General features: G+C 46.6%; 1 protein-coding gene across 4 annotated transcripts in view; it reads right to left on the reverse strand.

The window, feature by feature from the left end:
• ATE1 (arginyltransferase 1) overlaps nucleotides 1-24111 on the reverse strand; it is a 198063-nt gene that overhangs the window by 33568 nt on the left and 140384 nt on the right. For all 4 annotated transcript variants that reach the window (XM_063961848.1, XM_063961847.1, XM_063961849.1 and 1 more), the window contains 2 exons: nucleotides 13697-13729; nucleotides 6043-6224 (listed from right to left, as the gene is read on the reverse strand). In XM_063961848.1, the coding sequence (XP_063817918.1) occupies nucleotides 6043-6224; nucleotides 13697-13729 (215 nt within the window). The remainder of the gene's footprint in view (nucleotides 1-6042; nucleotides 6225-13696; nucleotides 13730-24111) is intronic.

Below are 24111 nucleotides of genomic sequence, written 5' to 3' on the forward strand. Positions count from 1 at the left end.
AGGGTGGGTGCCCTGTGGAATCCAGTGTACCTCACAGAAAGAGATTTAACAAAGGTAAGTTCTTACCATAAATCTCCTTTTCTGCAGCGGGGTACACTGGTATTGCACAGGGAATTACATCGGGGATGTCCTAAAGCAGTTCCTCATGGGAGGGGATGCACTGTAGCGGCACAAGAACCCGGCGTCCAAAGGAGGCATCCTGGGAGGCAGAAGTATCGAAGGCATAGAACCTTAATGAACGTGTTCACTGAGGACCACGTAGCTGCCTTGCACAATTGTTCAAAGGTCGCACCACGGCGGGCCGCCCAAGAAGGTCCAACAGAGAGAGTAGAATGGGCTTTGATGGTAGCAGGAGCCGGAAAGGCCAGCCTGTACATAAGCATGTGCAATCACCATTCTAATCCATCTGGCCAAGGTTTGCTTATTAGCAGGCCAGCCACATTTGTGAAAACCAAAAAGAACAAAGAGAGAATCAGATCTCCTAAGCGAAGCCATTCTCTTCACATAAATACGGAGAGACCGTACCACATCCAAAGACCGCTCTTTGGAGGATAAACCAAGAGAAGTAAAGGCCGGAACCACAATCTCTTGGTTAAGGTGGAAAGATAATACCACCTTAGGCAGATAACCAGGGCGAGTTCTAAGAACCGTCCGGTCAAGGTGAAAAATCAGAAAAGGTGACAGACAGGACAAGGCACCCAAGTCTGAAACCCGTCTAGCAGAGGCATTAGCCAGCAAAAACAAGACCTTAAGAGTAAGCCACTTAAGGTCCACAGACTCAAGAGGTTCAAACAGAGACTCTTGTAAGGCATCCAGAACAACCGACAAATCCCAAGGAGCCACAGGGGGAACATAGGGAGGTTGAATACGTAAAACACCCTGAGTGGATGTATGAACATCAGGCAGAGCCGCAATTTTTCTCTGAAACTATATCAATAAGGCAGAAATATGAACCTTGAGGGAGGCCAGACGAAGGCCTAAGTCCAGGCCCTGTTGCAGGAAAGCCAAGAGTTTGGCAGCACTGAACTTGTATGCATCATAATTCTTAGCCGCACACCAGGTGAAGTAAGAATTCCAGACCCTATGGTAAATCCGAGCAGAAGCCGGTTTACGGGCCTTCAACATAGTTTGAATGACCGCCTCAGAAAATCCCTTGGCCCTCAGGAGTGAAGCTTCAAGAGCCACGCCATCAAAGCCAGTTGGGCCAGATCCTGGTAGACACAAGGGCCCTGAACGAGGAGGTCTGGGCGTTGCGGAAGTAGAAGAGGACGCTCTATCGAGAGAACCTGCAGGTCTGAGAATCAATGCCATCTGGGCCACGCTGGAGCGATTAGAAGCTGTATACCTACTTCTTGCCTGAACTTCCTTATAACCCTGGGCAGGAGTGACACTGGAGGGAACACGTACGGCAGCCGAAAGTTCCATGGAATTGCCAGTGCGTCCACGAACACTGCTTGTTCTTGCTCCGAAGACCGGAACCTTGTGATTGTGTCGAGACGCCATCGGGTCTACATCTGGTAGGCCCCACTTGTCCACTAGGAGTTGAAAGAGTTTCGGATGAAGACTCCACTCTCCGGCGTGTACGTCCTGACGACTGAGGAAGTACGCTTCCCAGATGAGTACCCCCGGAATGAACACCGCCGATATAGCCGGCAGATGACGTTCTGCCCAAAGAAGAATCTTTGACATTTCCAGCATTGCCATGCGGCTTCGAATGCCGTCTTGATGATTTATGTACGCCACCGTGGTGGCGTTGTCCGACTGAACTTGAACAGGCCTGTCCTGTACCATAGGCAGGGCCAGTTTCAAAGCATTGAACGCTGCCCGTAACTCCAGAATGTTTACCTGGTCGATCGACCTTGAAGACAGTGTTGCTCGAACACCGTGCCCCAACCCCGCAGACTGGCATCCGTCGTTAGAAGGACCCAGTTGGAGATCCAGAAGGGATGACCCCTGCTCAATTGCTGGTCCTGTAGCCACCAGGTTAGTGACAGGCGAACCTCTGGGGTCAAAAAGATCATGTGAGTCTTGATCCGGTGAGGCAGGCTGTCCCATTTGGAAAGGATTAACCTCTGCTGAGGGCGGGAATTAAATTGTGCGTACTCCACCATGTCGAAAGCAGACACCATGAGGCATCGCCGAGTGTATCGACACACGCGGGCGAGATAGGAAGCATCTTATCTTGTCCTGAAGTTTCAGGACTTTCTCTGGAGACAAGAACAACCGTTGGTTTTGGGTGTCCAATAATGCCCCCAGGTGCACCATGCTCTGAGCAGGGACCAGTGAGGACTTCTTCCAGTTGATAAGCCACCCGTGGGCTTGTAGGAATTGGACCGTCAGCTCCAGATGACGGAGGAGAACCTCTGGAGAGTTCGCCAGGATCAATAAGTCGTCCAGATACGGCAGGATCCTGACACCCTGACGGCGGAGCAGAGCAGTCATGACCGCCATGACCTTGGTGAAGATTCTCAGAGCCGTGGTCAGATCAAAAGGTAAGGCCTGGAATTGAAAATATAGGTTGCCAATCGCAAACCGCAGGTATTGCTGATGCGACAAGGCAATAGGTATATGCAGGTAAGCATCCTGTATGTCTAGGGATACCATATAGTCCATGGGTTCCAAGGCCAGAACAATAGAGCGAAGAGTTTCCATACGGAATTTGGAAACCTTAACAAATTTGTTCAAAGACTTGAGGTTGAGAATGGGCCGGGAGGACCCATTCAGTTTCGGAACTAGGAACAACGTTGAATAGTACCCCCCTGCCTCTCTGAGCCAGGAGGGATTGTACCACCAAATGGAGAGTTTTTGCTTTTACTGGATCCGAAGGGATGTTTGTTGAGCAAAACTGGCGAGGGGGACGTTTCTTGAAAGAGATGGCGTATCCGTGAGTGATGACTTCCTTTACCCAGGCGTCGGAAAGTGGTCTGTGACCATACCTGAGCAAACCGCAGAAGTCGGCCTCCCACCCTGCGGTCCCCCAGGAGAAGGCCGGCCCCGTCATGCAGCAGGCTTGTCTGTTTTGGAAGCAGGCTGATGGGCAGCCCAGGAACCTTTACGTTTGGGCTTAATGGATTTGGAAGTGCGAGCCTGTTTCGGGTACGCCTGACCCTTTGCTTTACTTGGAGGTCGAAAGGAGCGAAAGGAAATACTTTTAGCCTTCGGAGCCGAAGGATTAGTACTAGGCACACATGCAGTCTTAGCGGATGCTAAGTCAGCAACAATCTTGTTGAGATCTTCCCCAAATAGGATGTTTCCCTTAAAAGGGATCACCTCCAAGGTATTTTTAGAGTCTAGATCTACAGACCAGGACCACAACCAGAGAATCCGGCGAGCCAGAATGGACGTAGTAGATGATTTGGCCGCCAGGACACCGGCATCAGATGCCGCCACCTGAATATAATGAGAGGCTGTAATAATATATGAAAGACACTGTCTAGCATTATCAGGAAAATCAGAGGGTAGCTCCACTTCAACTTCCTGAACCCAGGCTTCAATAGCTTTTGCAGCCCAAGAAGCCGCAATGGTAGGCCTATGCACAGCTTCTGCAAGAGTGTAAATAGACTTCAAGCAACCCTCCACACGCTTATCCGTTGGTTCCTTCAGAGAGGCGACGGTAGTGACAAGCAGAGCAGATGACACCACCAGACGCACGACCTGTGAGTTCGCAGCGAGGGGATGACGAGCTAGCATCTTCTTAGGGAGAATTTCTTTCCTGGATACTCCCAGGATTCCTGACGTATGTCAACCAAATGGTCAGAATGGGGTAAAACTAATTTAGTAACCTTCTGACGCTTGAACTTATCAGGTTTCTTAGAGGTATCTGGAGGTTCTGCGTCACCATCAATTTGAAGAATCAGTCTGATAGCCTCCAAGAGGTCAGGAACATCCACCTGTGTAATAGATTCCCCATCAGAAGCATCTGCATCAGTGTCTGAGGGGTCAGTATATACGCCATCTTCATCGGATGAAGTATCCGAAACATGTGTGGATTGTGAGGAAGTAATGGCCCGCTTAGAAGACCCCTTGGTCTAGGTGGGCGAGGGGTTTAGCCAAAGACTGATTTAATTGCTGTAACTGAGTGGACAGATCATCTGCCCATGGCGGATTAACTGCAGGGACAATATGTGGCTGTAATGGCACAGGAGGTCCCACAGGGGTCGCAAGTCTAATTACTAGCGTAGTCAGTAAATTAGAAAAGGCAGCCCAAGGTGTGTCTTGGTGTGCCCCCGGTGCTGCAGACTGACTGAGGGGTATAGAACTCCCGGTACCTGACCCTCAGCTGCAATGTTTCCTCTGAGCAATCCGTGGCGTCTGCACTGCATGGTGCAGGATCAGCCATGGATCTACCTCCCTGTTTAGCAGACATTAATTGGAAGCGTAACCTTAGGGCGTAATAGTACAATATAACCAGCAAAGTACCTGACAAAAAAAACCCTGTATAGTGTGACTGCAAAGCAGAGCACAAACAGATAATTTAATGGGTATATGGTGACTGAAACACACAGAGAAAAATACCAAAGTAGTATATCCTGTGAAACACTATATTATATGAGAACCCTGATGCACTTAGCCCCCTTCAGGGTACAGCATATAAGGATAGCAATATGTGTGAAATACACGGAATAGAGACCACACAGCAGCTAATGGCACACACAGTCACATGAAAAATGCAGACATTTTTACAAACAACAATAAAACTGCACTGCACTAGCAATACTAAGTAACTGGACTATTAAGTAAAGCTATGTATGTATACAGATATAATAATGCACAGTAAAGACTGGATGTATAATCACAAGATACTTGTACTAAATATCCCTGTAGTTATGCACTAGTTCTTAACTAACACTGTCTAAACAACATGTCGAATACTTAAGTGTCCTGTATATGCACAGCGCTGATGAGACAGGCGGCTTTACAGAGGTGACATTGTCCAGCAGTCCCAGGATCAGCACGGCTCTGTGTAATGACGCCCAAACGCTGACAGGGAGTGAGGGAGAGGAGAGATGCAGCTCCAGGGCGGGAACATTTGCAGTAAATGGTGCCTGGGGCTGGGGGGAGGGGCTACAGGTCATCACCCTTTCCCCTCTGCTGGACTTCACCACCGGGTACTGCGGGGCCTATAGAAAACGGATTATGAGAAATCCGACCTGTGGCCCTTGCCCTGGTGGTCTAGTGGGGTACCTGTACGGCCACAGTGTCCACACCAGCGCGCGCAGTCCATCTCCGGAGACTGCGCCGGATGGCGATTTCAGCGGGTCCCGTCTGGGGGACCCTCTTACCTCCTCCCGAAGATGCGGCCACGCGATCCAGGAGAGCAGCGCGGACGTGTGCCTGAAGCGACCAGAGCCCTCCACTGTAATTACCCAGCAACCAGGGCCCGGGAGTATACAGCGAAGCTGGGGGGAGGTGAGGGAGCCGCAGCACGATATGTCAGACTGACATATAGCACTTCTAAGTGCCTGGAGGCGGGGATATAGAGGAGGCGGCGCTATGCATCCTGGGAACAGTCAAAGCTTTTAGCCTGTTGGTACCTCGGATCAAGATCCAACTCTACACCCCGATGTAATTCCCTGTGGAATCACAGTGTACCCCAGCTGCAGAAAATCAATATTTAATACGAACTGTCAAACAGTCGAGATATTTGGCAGAAATAGTTGTTTTGACATACTCTCCTAACTAAAAAAACAATCGTAACAATTTGAGATGGGTGGTAGACATTTCATTTGATCTGATGTGAAATGACCCCACAATTTAAATACTGACTTGTCAGGATGTATGTGTATACTAAACTAGAAATGAAAAATATCCTCCATTCATTTTATTTTAATATAAAATGTAGGTGCTTATTTACATATCATCTAAGATGGGACTATTATCAAATGGTTTCTATCTGGTAACAGTTTTATGCTCTGTCTATTGGGAATGTGACGCCACTCTTGCACCATTTCTATGATCAGGTACAATCAGACATGCACCACATTAGCTATCAATGTTGGTAAATTCCTCAATCACAAATAGCTCCCAGTCCCCGCTTCTTACCGCAAGGCAGAGTATACGCCAAGGGAGAGAAAAGAATAATCAGGGTCGTAGTAGAGGTACACGGAAGACACACAATAAGGCAGGATGTCAATAACTCCAACAGCAATTATCTTCCCATCCAGCCAATACTGCTGGTGAAAGGAGCCATAGCCACAAAAGAGACCATCTGGCCGCGTCTCGGACTATCAAGAAATAAATTAAAAAGAATTAAGTTAAATTAAAAAGCATGCAGTCCTACCACCAGTCACATCATATTACAACATATACGAAAATAAACCATGATTTAAAAAAAGTAAACCTAGGGAAGAGAAAGAGTGCATAGGGCAAGAAGGAAGGGAAAACGAAGAGCTGCAGTATCTTGCACAGCTTGCTATATACACTTATGGATACATGTAACTGCACTCCTCCATGTGTCCCACAGCAGTAACATTCTGAAGACTGTAAACGTTCATTAAAGCAATTCTGCGCAGTAAGGTTAGGATTGGGGTGTCTTCAATAATCCTAGACCCCATCCCCTCCAGGCCAGAGCTGAAAGGACACACAGCATCTTCCAAAGCAAAAATGTCTGGAGGGCCCATTTGTCTCGGGCAGTAAGTAAATGGTGTCAGTCACTCACTATGTTGATTGGGGTAGGCTGAAGGACAAAGTCTCCAGAACCAGGGAAACCATTTAGCCTGTTTTCTAATTTGCAGTTTCAGTGCTTTCTAGCAGGCTACATGTGCCCCCCCGAGTAATCAGGCAGAATCACTCAATATACAATCGGCTTGCACAAACTGCTATTTATACACTATAACTTGTGTACCGTACTGTGTGATTGGCATATTATAATTGCCATTACATCTGCTAATGATAAGGAGGGACAATATATATATAGATAGATAGATAGATAGATAGATATAGATAAATATATAGATATATTTATAGATTGTAAGCTGTAAAACCCAACAGAATATTCGGCGCTATATAAGAAGCTGTAAATGTTAGATATTTAAATCTCTCTGCTTTGTCGTTTTGACACTGCAGGGCCAGTGGGGAGAAAGCAACACTATAATACACTGATTTCAGAGCAGGAGCCTGGTGAAGACAGCAGGTGGGGGGATGCCGTGCAGAAGTCTGCCGCTAGACACTCTGATCCTGCCCCCCTGACTGTGAAACAGCATGACATGCAATACGCAGGGAAATGAAAGGAACGAGCATGTGGAGAGGATTATGATAATCTGTAATTTCAAACATATATTAAGTATGAAACAGAGGTGGTAAGCAGCAATTACTTAGAGGCTAGAAAAAATAATTATATATATATATTCAATCAGACATGCAGAAGCTTCATCTTAAAACTAGTGTGGTCTGAAAAGTTCTTGCAAACTTTGCATTCATATCTGAATTTTAAACGGAGTCCTTAATAACCACAAATGGTAATTTACCTCTCGTGTTCATTAAATTGCAATGATCAGTTGATAAAAGCTTAGTACATTTTATTTCCTTTGCATTGCCTCCATGTTGTGGGAGTGGAGGCCAGGGTCTTCATCTTCCGATGGAGTTTTCCTGGCCTCACTGATGGATCTGCGGTGGTACCCGATAGTGATCCTTTCTTGTATTGTGGTAGTTTTCGGGCCAGACGTAGTGTGAAGTTAACACAGTTGCCCGATTTTGGTTGTGCGCATGTGGCCCGCTAAATAGGTTTTCAGATACAGTTACATGCGATGACTGAGGTCTGCTTATAGACTGTGACATATTTGAAATCTCTAACTATATATTGTAAGTAACGTAACTTTCCCTTTCAAACAGGTGTTCTGAGCGGATGCTGTGCAGGAGAGTGCACAAAAAAACATGGGTCACTCGCTCATCTAAAAACACTTATTTACAAAACATTTGCTTATATAGCGCCAGCATAATCCGTTGCGCCTTATAATTGGGAACTAAAAAAAAAATATAACAGAACAACGGTAAAACAAGACTGGAAAATAACAGATCCACAGATCAGCTGGATATGATTCATGGGAACAATTATCTATATAGCGGTGAGGAGTATGGAGTAGGCCTTCCTATATTTATTTATTAAAGACGGAGCAATGTCTTGCAGGAAAATGGGAAGAATGTCCAGCATGAAAGACACGGAATGACTGCTAGACCCCTAAACAGATATCATCCAGCCATGTGCAATAAGTCACAGCGGGTCACCAGAAAGGATTTGCACATGTTTTGACAAAAGGGCCATCCTGTGCAGGCAATGAGGCTGAGAAGTTTAAACAATTTCCTTACAAACTGCTAATGAACCAGAACTGCAGTTTCCCTTATCTGTTTCCTGTTATAATGAAGTTTATTTTTTTCATAGCAAATTAAAGAACACTGATGTTTAGACTGGTTAATATTGGTTTTGCAATTACTGAGCATTTACATTAGGAATGCTGAAAAGGTTTTGTACATGGTGACCACACGTCTTAAGTGGGACGGTACAAAGGGCAACAAACTCCCAAACAGCTTTTTCCAGTGAAGCAGTGTGCCTTTAGGCACAGAGCTTTAGATAACACAAAGTTCATTAAATGGACAGTACAATGCCTCAACGTCATTAACAGTTCCTAGTCAATGGATAGGCTGCATTATCATAAATATAAGATCCACTCATAAAGTTGATACATCCACCGTAAGTGATGGGTACGCTTACAGAAAGGCCAATTGGTCATATCAGCAGTTTTAGAATAATCATAATTTATTATTACTGGGATATAGAGCAAAAACACCAAAGTTATGCTCCTGAGATTAAGGGGTTGATTTGGATAACAGGTATAAACAATTCATATTGTTACACCAGGGAAGAAAACACAAAACAAATTGGAACGCACAGTGTAACACAGTCCTACATTCATTAGCACCTATTTGTACATCGCAACCTTACACTGCTTCCCTCCAGAAAGGGACTAGGTAGCCTCAAAATAAAGAACACTGGGGTACATTTACTAAGATGGGAGTTCTATTTAAGATGGGATGTTGCTCATAGCAACCAATCAGATTCTGCTTCTCATTTATCTAATACCTTGTAGAATATAATACCTGGAATCTGATTGGTTGCTATGGGCAACACCCCATCTTAAACAGGACTCCCATCTTAGTAAATCTACCCCACTGTCTGTGGAAAAGGTCTAGCTACATCGAGCAAGGCTGCTCACATTTTGACAATCCTCAATCAAACATAAATCCAATATGGGAGGATGCCTGTTACCTTAGCCACACTGATGACCACAAGAGTCTATGTTCATACATAGGTCCAATTAGGGGATGTGGTCAAAAACCCGATAGCCACTGACCGAAGGTCAAAATCCCGACATATAAAATACTGTGAAGGTCAAGGTCAAAATACAGACATTTAAAATGTCGACAGGCCAAAAAGTCAATATGAGTTTTCCATGATTTTTTTTTTAATGAAACAGACTTGTTTATACTTTATTATCCCTGTGGACCTGGAGGAGGAATATAATAGTGGGCGAGCCATGCAAGGAGATGCGGTACACTTTTACGGTGTCCATGTCAACCTTTATACGGTGTCTGTGTCAACCTATGGCGACACATACACAAAAATACAATGAAAAACTTGTGTCGACTTTTTGACCTGTCGACACTTTAAATGTCTGTATTTTGACCTTGTAGGCTGACTTGATAATTTAACCCGGGTAATAAGAAGGGTTATTCCCGGGTTGAATACCTCGTCAGTGGCAGTGTAAACGGATTCCCCCGTTTACTACATGGGGAGAGGTGGCGCGGAGATGAGCTCATCTCCCAGCGCTGCCATCACCCCCGCCTCCGCTGCAGGCTCTGCCCCCCCGCCGCTATGGCAACCGAACCGGCTTATTGCTGGGTCGGAAAGCCAGCGCAGAGGCTCCAATGCCGGATCCCCCTCGGGAAGGACCCGTTTCCAATTCCCGGGTGGGATCAGTCATTGGAGATCTGAAAGGGGTATGAGTGGCAAATTGCAAGTACAACATTATTAATTTTACCTGGCACCCGACAGGGTGTCCAAAGCAGCTCCTTCCACATACAGCATCTCAGACATGAAAGGACTTAAGGGTATATTCAATTAAAGTCGGATCCATTCCGACATGTATTTGTCGGAATGGATCAGACAACCCCTATTCAAATCTCATCTTAATTCGACTTTTTCAAGTCGAATTGAGATGGGACGCAGAGGAGGAGAAGGGGGAGAGCCGCGGGGAGACCAGCAGGGGACAGTCGGCGGGCATACAGGGGAGATCAGCGCTACAGTAGCGCTGCAGCAGGATGTCACTCAGCCGCCCGACCTCACGGCAGTGTCCACCCGGCTCCAGCAAGCGTGCTGGAGCCGGGTGGAAGCTGCCGTGAGGTCGGGCGGCTGAGTGACATCCTGCTGCAGCGCTACTGTAGCGCTGATCTCACCTGTATGCTCGCCGCCTGTCCCCCCGTCTCCCTGCGGCTCCCCCCTCCCCTCCTCTGGGTCCGCATCTCAGTCTGACACCTTTTGATGTCGGACTGAGGTGGTCGAAAAGGGGGCCACCCCGTTTTCGACACAAGCACGTGGATCGGCAGCAATTCCGCTGATCCACGTGCTTTTCAACAAGTCGAATGCCTCGACTTATCGAAAAGCATTGAATAGGTCGAATCACGTTTCGACCTTAAAAAGACAAAACCTGTCGTCTTTTCGACAGATGGCAGTTTTCGACACCAATTGAATATACCCCTTAATTTTTTGACAATATATCTATTTTATTGGTTTAAATTCAGTAGTACTGAAGTGCAATTTTCCTTTCATCTTAAATATCTAACAGAATGTATAACTGCCAGCAAATTATATGTTTATATTACTTTATAAGTAGAATTTATAAACCCAGTTTAAGACTGAGAATTGTCCTGGCAAGCACTCTTACACAATCCACCTAACACATCCCTTGTAGCCATGGCTGAGCACGTGCTGCCGGCCACCATGCCAGTGATAAGCTCTGGCATGGAGTAGTGGGTGAGTGGGGAAGGGACAGGGTGTGGCTTAGGATGCGGGTAGTATGCTTTCTAGCTTTCCATCTCCCAGGGGATCTAGTGGGAGAAGAGCACTTTGTACTACAGGTTTTAAAAATGCTGTACTAAACAAAAGAGGACTACAAAGATGAAAAGAACCTATGACATAAGAAAAACAAAAACGTCAACGAACACTGATCTTACACGATGTATCATTAGACAGTCAAAAAGATAAAACATGTAAAGGATCTTTCCTCTCGAAGCAGCAATCTTTGAAAGAATAAGACATGTAAAATTTTGGGGGGCTGATGCTTTTAGAGGTTTGGTGACTCCCTGACACTGTGATTTTCACTTATTGTGTAACTGTTTGAAACCCATGCAAAATGCTTGCAAGGATATTGTCCCCTTCTGCCAGCACTGTAAGATCCAATGTAATTGCACATAGTATATCTGCTCCAAGAGCCAGATTACACTATTTAACAACAGTTTTTTTATATAGCGCAACAAATTCCATTGCGCTTTACAATGGGACGCAATTATAAAACAAAACTGGATTCTAACAAAGTCATAGAGGTAGGAAGGCCCTGGTCGCAAGCTTACCATCTATAGGGAAATAGGCATTGATACACAAGGATAGGTGTCATCTATTGCAGTGGTTTTCAACCTCGGTCCTCAAGTACCCTCAACAGTTCATGTTTTCCAGGTCTCCTCACAGGATTGCAAGTGAAATAATTTGCTCCACCTGTGGGTCTTTTATAATGCATCAGTGAAGGTGGGTACACACTAGTAGAAATATCTGCAGATCAATTGATCTGCAGATATATCTATGGACAGATCGGTCAGTGTGTTCAGCATACACACTGCCCGATCCGTCGGGGACTGACGTCATGAACTGGGTGGGCGTGTGTACAGTTCAGCTGTCAATCACCGCCGGCCGCCGCAGCATGTGTACGGGCGGATAGGCCGACCGCCCCGTACACACACAGCGACGCGCCAATATATATCGGTAGATATATTGGCCGTCGACTGTGCTGCCCGGCCGACGCGATACGTCTGTGAACGACGGAGTTCACAGACGTATCGGCCGTACACACTGGCCGACGCTCCCGCGATATATCGGCCGCTCAAGAGAACGGCCGATATATCGACCAGTGTGTACGGGCCTTTAGTAATGAATACACCTGTGCACCTGCTAGGTGACCTGGAAAACACGAACTGTTGGGGGAACTTGAGGGCAGAGGATGAGAACCACTGATCTATTGCATAGATGTCCCCGAGAATGCAATGTTTCTTGGAGGGATGCATGAGGCTGCCACACAGCAATGACCCGGGGTCAGGAGGTTGGGAACGTGAAGAAAGAGAAAACATGTGAGGATATGTGTGGACTGTACAGTGGGGATGTAATTGGATAGGAAAGCTTTTGAAGGTTATGTGAGCGGTTTTGGAATTTGATACGCTTGACTGAAGAGGTGAGTTTTCAGGGACACTACACTGAATAGTAAAGGCAGAGCATACAGGTGTATCCTTATACACTTATGCTGCTTTCGCACTAGGTTCCGGGTGACTCTGATTGCGCATAGCATCTTTTTCACTCAGACATGCTTCTAAGTCGTAATGTGATGCAACAAAACTGCTTCACGAGACTGCACTGATTAATCTGCTATGCGAATGCGTCTGAACCTGTATACATAGTGCTACAATGCAGCAGTTTTGTTGCACTGCAATAAAAATGCACAATCAAGCTAAAAAATCAAATAGACGCTACACCGCACAGCATGGCTCACTCACGCCACATGGCGTATTAAGGCTAGGTGCATAAGAACACATCTGTACAAGTTTCCTTCCAGCTAACTTCATTGGGAGCATTAGTGTCGTAAAGGGACATAATCCAAGTTTGCACAGGAAGCATGTGGAAATGCAGTCACTAGATTTAGCAGAGGTCTATAAACGGAATCCAGTTACTATATCGGCATTCGGGATCCCGGCAATCGGAATCCCGACACTGGTCAGAAGACAGACACCGGGATCCCAACATCAATCACAATACCAACACCATAATCCTAGCTTCTGGCATTCCAAGTGTAGTTATGCCGGGGAGGGTTATGGCTGTGGCTGGGGGTCCGGTGATTAATACCGGTGGTCAGGATCGCAGATTCCGGAATCCCGACAGCCGGAACACCGGTGGTGAGTGCAGCAAGCCCGCTTGCAGCAAGTTCCCTTGCGGTGAGTGCAGCAAGACCCCTTGCGGGATCCCCTTGTGGACTATCACCCGAGTGGGAACTAGGGCATTTGGTCGGAATTCCGACCAGTGGCATTTTGCTGGCTGATGGGATTCCGGCGTTGGTTTCCCGACCAGTAAATTAACTGCATCCCGTGGTGGGGGCTGATTTTAAGGTAGGGAGGGTTAGAATACATACCTAGTAGGTGTCAGGATTCCACAAGGTGGAATGCCACTGATTGTATTCTGACCTTCGGCATCTTAACCCCCAGGATCCCCATACCATCCCCTATAAATAGCCATTTGCAGAGATCGCTTTGCAGACAGAAGTTTAGATTTAATTTAAGAAAGAAACAGATTTATAGCGTGAAAGTACAAAGTGATCCAGTCGGAAAGAATCTTACTGCAGACACTAATACACTAATGTAAATAATCACATATATACAGATGACTTACCTCTAGCGGAGAATCGCAGAGAAACCTGGTGAACTGCAAATCCCAGGCAATTTTAAATGGACCAAGTGATATGTGACGGGAGGAAAAAAAAAACAAGAAAATAGTTAGAAATGAACAAATTGTGACGTTTGCAGTTTTCTGCCTAGAGTTGTGTCTCCTCAGTGATATGCTGCAAATAACATGTGCGACACCTGACATTCTGTACCCCATCCCCCTCCACTGAATGTACACACCTGATATCACAGTGCCTAGTGCAGATGCACATACGCAGAGTGAGAGAGATATACAATCAGATTGGACAATCATGTCCGTGGAGTGGTGCTGACGTTACAGTAGGCAACATTAGTACATATTCCACTTTTATACTGGTTATAAATACACTGGTGAATAAAGCTTTTTAGTCTATCCAGCCTTCACTATTTATTGCTTTTCAGGTGCTAGGTGGATACATATATTGGGACTAGACAGCAGAGAAATAGCCATACCATTAAAATGCGACAACCCCCTCCCCCAGTCTGCATCAATTTGCAGTTTAATTAAAAAAGTGAGTGACATTCTTGATCCAATTCTTTCATGAAGTCATTTTTTTGTTCAGATCCACCCAGTTAAGGAATAAATAAATAAATCTACTTTGTGATTAACACATTTATTCGGAAGATGTGCAACGGCCAATCAAATTGTGCTAAACAAAGCTCAGCCATTGTTCATCTTTCACCAGAAAGAAGCAGAATCAGGAAATGTACACTATTCGGTCTTTGCTTTAAAAGAGACCTCCAAATAACCCTTTGTCTATGCTGTGCTTTATCTAATTAGCAATTAGTGCTGTAAGTTTTGTCACTCGCCATGGCTGCTGATTAAGAGTAGGAATGTAGCACTATGTTTTTAGAAAAAGTATCAGGGGAAAAAAAAAAGATTAGTCATGTTCTGATAAAGTTCCCAAACAGACTATATACGGTAAGTGGATGGTTTATTCCAAGTGTCACATCCATTAGTGTGTGCTTCTGCTTTGCGTCTGTGTGTTTATTTCTGGACAGCTCAGATGTAAATGTACCCGCTACTGGCTAGAACTACATTTCTCTTCTTTTAAACACTATGCTGCAAAGTTAAGCTCCTGGATGTCCTTGTAATATGTGATGTAGGACCTGTAGCTCGTGAGTTCAATGATTCTTTTATTAATGCTTAGTGTAGAGATGGGATAGGGTTAAAGCATACATTAGAAGTACACTGTTTGGACAGTTATAAACTACATTTTCCAACTTGCCAGTTTTGCTCAAACTGTGTTCAATCAAATGTATTATCTTGGTCGTTGCTATGTAGCATCAAGAGGATTAACTCTGCCTTTTCCCCAATCCAACTCTCCATCACGTGTGACCCATGATCTAGCAGGGTTACAGATTTATACAGCACCAGTCGTGGAACCTCTCATACACAAGACCTCAAAGACAAGCAAATACAGGTTGAGTATCCCTTATCCAAAATGCTTGGGACCAGAGGTATTTTGGATATCGGATTTTTCCGTATTTTGGAATAATTGCATACCATAATGAGATATCATGGTGATGGGACTTAAATCTAAGCACAGAATGCATTTATGTTACTTACACACCTTATACACACAGCCTGAAGGTAATTGTAGCTAATATTTTTTATAACTTTGTGCATTAAACAAAGTGTGTGTACATTCACACAATTCATTTTTGTTTTGATATACACCTTATATACACAGCCTGAGGGTCATTTAATACAATATTTTTAATAACTGTGTATTAAACAAAGTTTGTGTACATTGAGCCATCAGAAAACAAAGGTTTCACTATCTCACTCAAAAAAGTCCGTATTTCGGAATATTTGGATATGGGATACTCAACCTGTACTATGGTACTTTGTCCAGTTCATTACGGATTACTGGTTTGTGGCGTCCAAAAAATAATATACTGTACATTATAAAAAAAAAAATAAAAAAAAAAAAAATAGAAGAACCACATTTCGCAATGAACAAAAAATAAGAATTTACTTACCGATAATTCTATTTCTCGGAGTCCGTAGTGGATGCTGGGGTTCCTGAAAGGACCATGGGGAATAGCGGCTCCGCAGGAGACAGGGCACAAAAAGTAAAGCTTTAGGATCAGGTGGTGTGCACTGGCTCCTCCCCCTATGACCCTCCTCCAAGCCTCAGTTAGGATACTGTGCCCGGACGAGCGTACACAATAAGGAAGGATTTATGAATCCCGGGTAAGACTCATACCAGCCACACCAATCACACTGTACAACCTGTGATCTGAACCCAGTTAACAGTATGATAACGGCGGAGCCTCTGAAAAGATGGCTCACAACAAATAATAACCCGATTTTTGTAACTATGTACAAGTAATGCAGATAATCCGCACTTGGGATGGGCGCCCAGTATCCACTACGGACTCCGAGAAATAGAATTATCGGTAAGTAAATTCTTATTTTCTCTATCGTCCTAGTGGATGCTGGGGTTCCTGAAAGGACCATGGGGATTATACCAAAGCTCCCAAACGGGCGGGAGAGTGCGGATGACTCTGCAGCACCGAATGAGAGAACTCCAGGTCCTCTTTAGCCAGGGTATCAAATTTGTAGGATTTTACAAACGTGTTTGCCCCTGACTAAATAGCCGCTCGGCAAAGTTGTAAAGCCGAGACCCCTCGGGCAGCCGCCCAAGATGAGCCCACCTTCCTTGTGGAATGGGCATTTACATATTTTGGCTGTGGCAGGCCTGCCACAGAATGTGCAAGCTGAATTGTATTACACATCCAACTAGCAAAAATCTGCTTAAAAGCAAGAGCACCCAGTTTGTTGGGTGCATACAGGATAACAGCAAGTCAGTTTTCCTGACTCCAGCCGTCCTGGAACCTATATTTTCAGGGCCCTGACCACATCTAGCAACTTGGAGTCCTCCAAGTCCCTAGTAGGCGCAAGACACCACAATAAGCTGGTTCAGGTGAAACACTGACACCACCTTAGGGAGAGAACTGGGGACGAGTCCGCAGCTCTGCCCTGTCCGAATGGACAAACAGATATGGGCTTTTTTGAGAAAAAAACCACCAATTTGACACTCGCCTGGTCCAGGCCAGGTCCAAGAGCATGTTCACTTTTCATGTGAGATGCTTCAAATCCACAGATTTGACTGGTTTTAAACCAATGTGTTTTGAGGAATCCCAGAACTACGTTGAGATCCCACAGTGCCACTGGAGGCACAAAAGGGGGTTGTATATGCAATACTCCCTTGACAAACTTCTGGACTTCAGGAACTGAAGCCAATTCTTTCTGGAAGAAAAATCGACAGGGCCGAAATTTGAACCTTAATGGACCCCAATTTGAGGCCCATAGACACTCCTGTTTGCAGGAAATGCAGGAATCGACCGAGTTGAAATTTCTTCGTGGGGCCTTCCTGGCCTCACACCACGCAACATATTTTCGCCACATGTGGTGATAATGTTGTGCGGTCACCTCCTTTCTGGCTTTGACCAGGGTAGGAATGACCTCTTCCTGAATGCCTTTTCCCTTAGGATCCGGCGTTCCACCGCCATGCCGTCAAACGCAGCTGCGGTAAGTCTTGGAACAGACATGGTACTTGCTGAAACAAGTCCCTTCTTAGCGGCAGAGGCCATAAGTCCTCTGTGAGCATCTCTTGAAGTTCCGGGTACCAAGTCCTTCTTGGCCAATCCGGAGCCATGAGTATAGTTCTTACTCCTCTACGTCTTATAATTCTCAGTACCTTAGGTATGAAAAGCAGAGGATGGAACACATACACCGACTGGTACACCCACGGTGTTACCAGAACGTCCACAGCTATTGCCTGAGGGTCTCTTAACCTGGCGCAATACCTGTCCCGTTTTTTGTTCAGACGGGACGCCATCATGTCCACCTTTGGTAATTCCCAACGGTTTACAATTATGTGGAAAACTTCCCCATGAAGTTCCCACTCTGCCGGGTGGAGGTCGTGCCTACTGAGGAAGTCTGCTTCCCAGTTTCCATTCCCGGAATGAAACACTGCTGACAGTGCTATCACATGATTTTCCGCCCAGCGAAAAGTCCTTGCAGTTTTTGCCACTGCCCTCCTGCTTCTTGTGCCGCCCTGTCTATTTACGTGGGCGACTGCCGTGATGTTTTATCCCACTGGATCAATACCGGCTGACCTTGAAGCAGAGGTCTTGCTAAGCTTAGAGCATTATAAATTTACCCTTAGCTATATTTATGTGGAGAAAAGTCTCCAGACTTGATCACACTCCCTGGAAATTTTTTTTTTTTTCTTTGTGTGACTGCTCCCCAGCCTCTCGGGCTGGCCTCCGTGGTCACCAACATCCAAAACTGAATGCCGAATCTGCGGCCCTCTAGAAGATGAGCACTCTGTAACCACCACAGGAGAGACACCCTTGTCCTTGGATATAGGGTTATCCGCTGATGCATCTGAAGATGCGATCCGGACCATTTGTCCAGCAGATCCCACTGAAAAGTTCTTGCATGAAATCTGCCGACTGGAATTGCTTCGAAGGAAGTCACCATTTTTTTACCATGGCCCTTGTGCAATGATGCACTGATTTTAGGAGGTTCCTGACTAGCTCGGATAACTCCCTGGCTTTCTCTTCCGGGAGAACCACCTTTTTCTGGACTGCATCCCTAAGCACAGGAGACTTGTTGTCGGGATCAGCTGCGATTTTGGAATATTTAGAATCCACCCCTGCTGTTGTAACAGTATCCGAGATAGTGCTACTCCGACCTCCAACTGTTCCCTGGACTTTGCCCTTATCAGGAGATCGTCCAAGTAAGGGATAATTAAGACGCCTTTTCTTCGAAGAAGAACCATCATTTCGGCCATTACCTTGGTAAAGACCCGGGGTGCCGTGGACAATCCAAACGGCAGCGTCTGAAACTGATAGTGACAGTTCTGTACCACGAACCTGAGGTACCCTTAGTGATAAGGGCAAATTTGGGACATGGAGGTAAGCATCCCTGATGTCTCGGGACACCAGATAGTCCCCTTCTTCCCGGTTCGTTATCACTGCTCTGAGTGACTCCATCTTGATTTGAACCTTTGTAAGTGTTCAAATTTTTTTAGATTTAGAATAGGTCTCACCTAGCCTTCTGGCTTCAGTACCACAATATAGTGTGGAATAATACCCCTTTTCTTGTTGTAGGACGGGTAATTTAATTATCACCTGCTGGGAATACAGCTCGTGAATTGTTTCCCATACTGCCTCCTTGTCGGAGGGAGACCTTGGTAAAGCAGACTTCAGGAGCCTGCGCAGGGGAAACGTCTCGACATTCCAATCTGTACCCCTGGGATACTACTTGTAGGATCCAGGGGTCCTGTACGGTCTCAGCGTCATGCTGAGAGCTTGTCAGAAGCGGTGGAACGCTTCTGTTCCTGGGAATGGGCTGCCTGCTGCAGTCTTCTTCCCTTTCCTCTATCCCTGGGCAGATATGACTCTTATAGGGACGAAAGGACTGAAGCTGAAAAGACGGTGTCTTTTTCTGCAGAGATGTGACTTAGGGTAAAAACGGTGGATTTTCCAGCAGTTGCCGTGGCCACCAGGTCCGATGGACCGACCCCAAATAACTCCTCTTCCTTTATACGGCAATACACCTTTGTGCCGTTTGGAATCTGCATCACCTGACCACTGTCGTGTCCATAAACATCTTCTGGCAGATATGGACATCGCACTTACTCTTGATGCCAGAGTGCAAATATCCCTCTGTGCATCTCGCATATATAGAAATGCATCCTTTAAATGCTCTATAGTCAATAAAATACTGTCCCTGTCAAGGGTATCAATATTTTTAGTCAGGGAATCCGACCAAGCCACCCCAGCTCTGCACATCCAGGCTGAGGCGATCGCTGGTCGCAGTATAACACCAGTATGTGTGTATATACTTTTTATGATATTTTTCCAGCCTCCTGTCAGCTGGCTCCTTGAGGACGGCCCTATCTATAGACGGTACCGCCACTTGTTCTGATAAGCGTGTGAGCGCCTTATCCACCCTAAGGGGTGTTTCCCAACGCGCCCTAACTTCTGGCGGGAAAGGGTATACCGCCCATATTTTCTATCGGGGGGAACCCACGCATCATCACACACTTCATTTAATTTATCTGATTCAGGAAAAACTACAGTAGTTTTTTCACATCCCACATAATACCCTCTTTTGTGGTACTTGTAGTATCAGAAATATGTAACACCTCCTTCATTGCCCTTAACGTGTGGCCCTAATAAGGAATACGTTTGTTTATTCACCGTCGACACTGGATTCAGTGTCCCTGTCTGTGTCGACCGACTAAAGTAAACGGGCGTTTTAAAACCCATGACGGTGTTTTAGAGACGTCTGGACCGGTACTAATTGTTTGTCGGCCGTCTCATGTCGTCAACCGACCTTGGCGCGTGTTGACATTATCACGTAATTCCCTAAATAAGCCATCCATTCCGGTGTCGACTCCCTAGAGAGTGACATCACCATTACAGGCAATTGCTCCGCCTCCTCACCAACATCGTCCTCATACATGTCGACACACACGTACCGACACACAGCACACACACAGGGAATGCTCTGATAGAGGACAGGACCTACTAGCCCTTTGGAGAGACAGAGGGAGAGTTTGCCAGCACACACCAAAAACGCTATAATTATATAGGGACAACCTTATATAAGTGTTTTCCCTTATAGCATCTTTTTTTATATATTTCTAACGCCAAATTAGTGCCCCCCCTCTCTGTTTTAACCCTGTTTCTGTAGTGCAGTGCAGGGGAGAGCCTGGGAGCCTTCCCTCCAGCCTTTCTGTGAGGGAAAATGGCGCTGTGTGCTGAGGAGATAGGCCCCGCCCCTTTTTCGGCGGCCTCGTCTCCCGCTCTTAACGGATTCTGGCAGGGGTTAAATATCTCCATATAGCCCCCGGAGGCTATATGTGAGGTATTTTTAGCCAAAAATAGGTTTTCATTGCCTCCCAGGGCGCCCCCCTCCCAGCGCCCTGCACCCTCAGTGACTGCCGTGTGAAGTGTGCTGAGAGGAAATGGCGCACAGCTGCAGTGCTGTGCGCTACCTTAAGAAGACTGAGGAGTCTTCATGCCGCCGATTCTGGACCTTCTTCTTGTTTCAGCATCTGCAAGGGGGCCGGCGGCGAGGCTCCGGTGACCATCCAGGCTGTACCTGTGATCGTCCCTCTGGAGCTAATGTCCAGTAGCCAAAGAAGCCAATCCATCCTGCACGCAGGTGAGTTCACTTCTTCTCCCCTAAGTCCCTCGTTGCAGTGATCCTGTTGCCAGCAGGACTCACTGTAAAATAAAAAACCTAAGCTAAACTTTTCTAAGCAGCTCTTTAGAAGAGCCACCTAGATTGCACCCTTCTCGGCCGGGCACAAAAATCTAACTGAGGCTTGGAGGAGGGTCATAGGGGGAGGAGCCAGTGCACACCACCTGATCCTAAAGCTTTACTTTTTGTGCCCTGTCTCCTGCGGAGCCGCTATTCCCCATGGTCCTTTCAGGAACCCCAGCATCCACTAGGACGATAGAGAAAGGACCGAATTTCTGTGCCTAAAAAGTTATCACTCCAACCTTTCCATAGGGTCACACCAAGGGCCTTATTCAGGTTGGTTAGCAAACCAGAAAAGCACACTAATGGACAAAACCATGTGCACTGCAGCAGGGGGGGGGGGGGATCAGATGTAACATGTGCAGAGAGAGTTAGATTTGGGTGGGGTGTGTTCAAACTGGAATTTAAATTGCAGTGTAAAAATAAAGCAGGCAGTATTTACCCTGCACAGAAACAATATAACCCAACCAAATCTAACTCATTGTATGTTACATATGCCCTACCTGCAGTGCAACTTGGTTTTGCCCACTAGTGTGCTTTTTTGGTTTGCTAACAAACCTAAATAATCCCCCCAAAGCTTTATTCTAAGAGCCTGGTAGAACAGAAGAGCAGTCACAGGGTAGATAGTGACTAAGGGGTCTACGTACTAAGCCTTGGATGGAAATAAAGTACCAGCCAGTCAGCTCCGACAGTAACGGCCATGTCACAGGCTGTGTATAGAAAATTACAGTTAGGAGATGGTTGGTTGGGACTTTATCTCCATCAACTTTATCTACAGCCAAGGCTTAGTAAATAGGCCCCTAAGACAACTGCAACCAGTACAAACAACATTTAAACATTACCACATTTTTAAAAATAAATAGTTTAAAAAAAAAAAAAAAAAAAAAAAGTTGTTAAATGTTTAATGCATTTCAGATCATTTTATTTCACTCCCACGTATAGTCCATTGACTTTAGCTTTGAAACTCAATTCTGCTATTCTTACCCCAGTGGTTTTGTATGCTGCTACAGGGACTACAAGTCAGCATCTCCATGCACTGTGACAGCCAACAGCTGCACACACTGACTGCTCCCCACAGCAGCCGCACCAGATAGTCGCCTCTGGCTTACATCACAGCAATGATGCTTTATATCTCTGGCTCTGTCAGAGCAGATTTGGTTTCTGTAGACACTCACTCTGAATCTAGGGTCTCAGGTGAAGAATACGCGGACCACATAGCAGCCCCAAGTAATCCTTGCTGTTCAATGTACTAAACAAACAAAGCTGAAAAAACTGATACAGAGAATCAGTGCTGAACAGAGACAAAAAAGTCCCCTGCGGTAACTGCCATTGGGGAGATCATGGAAATACTAGCCTGGAAGATAACATATTGTACACAAGAACATCTCACTTTAAGACTATCTGTTGTAAACTTGCCCAGACGTTCCCTGGTAGCGATGCTTAGGAACGATATGCACCTCCAGACAACTTTACCATATTATATCACCTAGTAATTTCTACTTTCTCATACGTCCTAGAGGATGCTGGGGACTCCGTAAAGTACCAAGGGGTATAGACGGATCCGCAGGAGCTTGGGCACACTATAAAGACTTAAACTGGGTGTGAACTGGCTCCTCCCTCTATGCCCCTCCTCCAGACCTCAGTTAGACTTTGTGCCCAGGAGTGATGGGTCACACACTAGGGGAGCTCTACTGAGTTTCTCTGAAAGACTTTATGTTAGGTTTTTTATTTTCAGGGAAACCTGCTGGCTACAGGCTCCCTGCATCGTGGGAGTGAGGGGAGAGAAGAAGACCTACTTCTTCTTAGTTTAAAGGCTCTGCTTCTTAGGCTACTGGACACCATTAGCTCCAGAGGGTTCGATCACTTGGTGCGCCTAGCTGCTTGTTCCCGGAGCCACGCCTTCAATCCCCTCACAGAAGCCGGAAGAAAAGAAGACTTCAGTGACGGCAGAAGACTTCAGTAACGGAGGTAACAGCAGCGGTAGGGCTGCGCTCCAGGCTCCCACACACCAACGTCTCTGGCAGGGTGCAGGGCGCTGGGGGGGGGGAGCGCCCTGGGGGCAGGTTGCGGAGGGTCTACAATGCTGGTGGGGGACATATTTCGGTGCCTGGGCACGGTGTATGTTCACCCCGTCAGGGTGTCACAGGGGGGAGAGACAGCGGTAGCGCTGCGCTCCCTGCTCCCGTGCTTTCCATCACCTGCAGGGCGCTGGGGGGGGGAGGGGGGAGCGCCCTGGGCAGCATATACTAAAATCTGTAATATCACTGGCGGGGGGACATACTTCGGTGCCCGCCCCGCCAGTGCGCCGAGAGCGGGTGAGAGCAGCAGCGGTGGCGCTGCGCTCCCGCACTCCACCGGGCGCTGGGGCGCCCTGGACAGCGTATTACGGGTGAAATCACTGGCGGGGGGACATGCTTCTGTGCCCGCCCCGCCACCCGCGAACGGGAAGGAGCAGCAGCGGTAGCACTGCGCTCTCTGCTCCCGCTCTCCATCGGCCGGCAGGGTGCAGGGCGCTTGGGGGGGAGCGCCCCGGGCTGGGGAACATGCCCGGACACCGGGTGTCTTCGCCCTGCCGGGAGACCGCAGCGTGCACGCTGCGGTCCATAGCTCCCACACATCAACGGCTTCCGTGGGCGCAGGGCGCCAGGGGGGGCACCCTGGGCTGCGTATGGGCATTAAACAAGTTATACAGGTGGTTACCCCTTGTATATTGGGTCCCCATCTAGATTTTAGTATACTATATATTTATATAATTAAGCAGGCTTAAGCGCGCCGGGAAGGGGCGGAGCTTAGCCCTCACAGAGGAGTCAGCGCCATTTTCCTCAGGTCCCCGCCAAGTTTACTGTATAGTAAGAAGGAGGGGGGGCACAGTGTTTTTCATGCTATATGGGTGTCATATAGCATTATGTTTACTAATGGACGCATAATCCTTGTTGTGATACAGACATTCACTGTTTCCCTGTTTATTTACCCACTATCGGTTAGTCGACATATGTCGGCAGGTGTGAGGGCTTTGTCACAAGCGGCTGTGGGGATAACGGTCGGCTTCGCCGACGCATGGCGGTACTTGATTCAAAAAATTAAGTATT

This window comes from Pseudophryne corroboree, chromosome 3, assembly GCF_028390025.1.
Source record: "Pseudophryne corroboree isolate aPseCor3 chromosome 3, aPseCor3.hap2, whole genome shotgun sequence".
Taxonomy (NCBI): Eukaryota; Metazoa; Chordata; class Amphibia; order Anura; family Myobatrachidae; genus Pseudophryne; species Pseudophryne corroboree.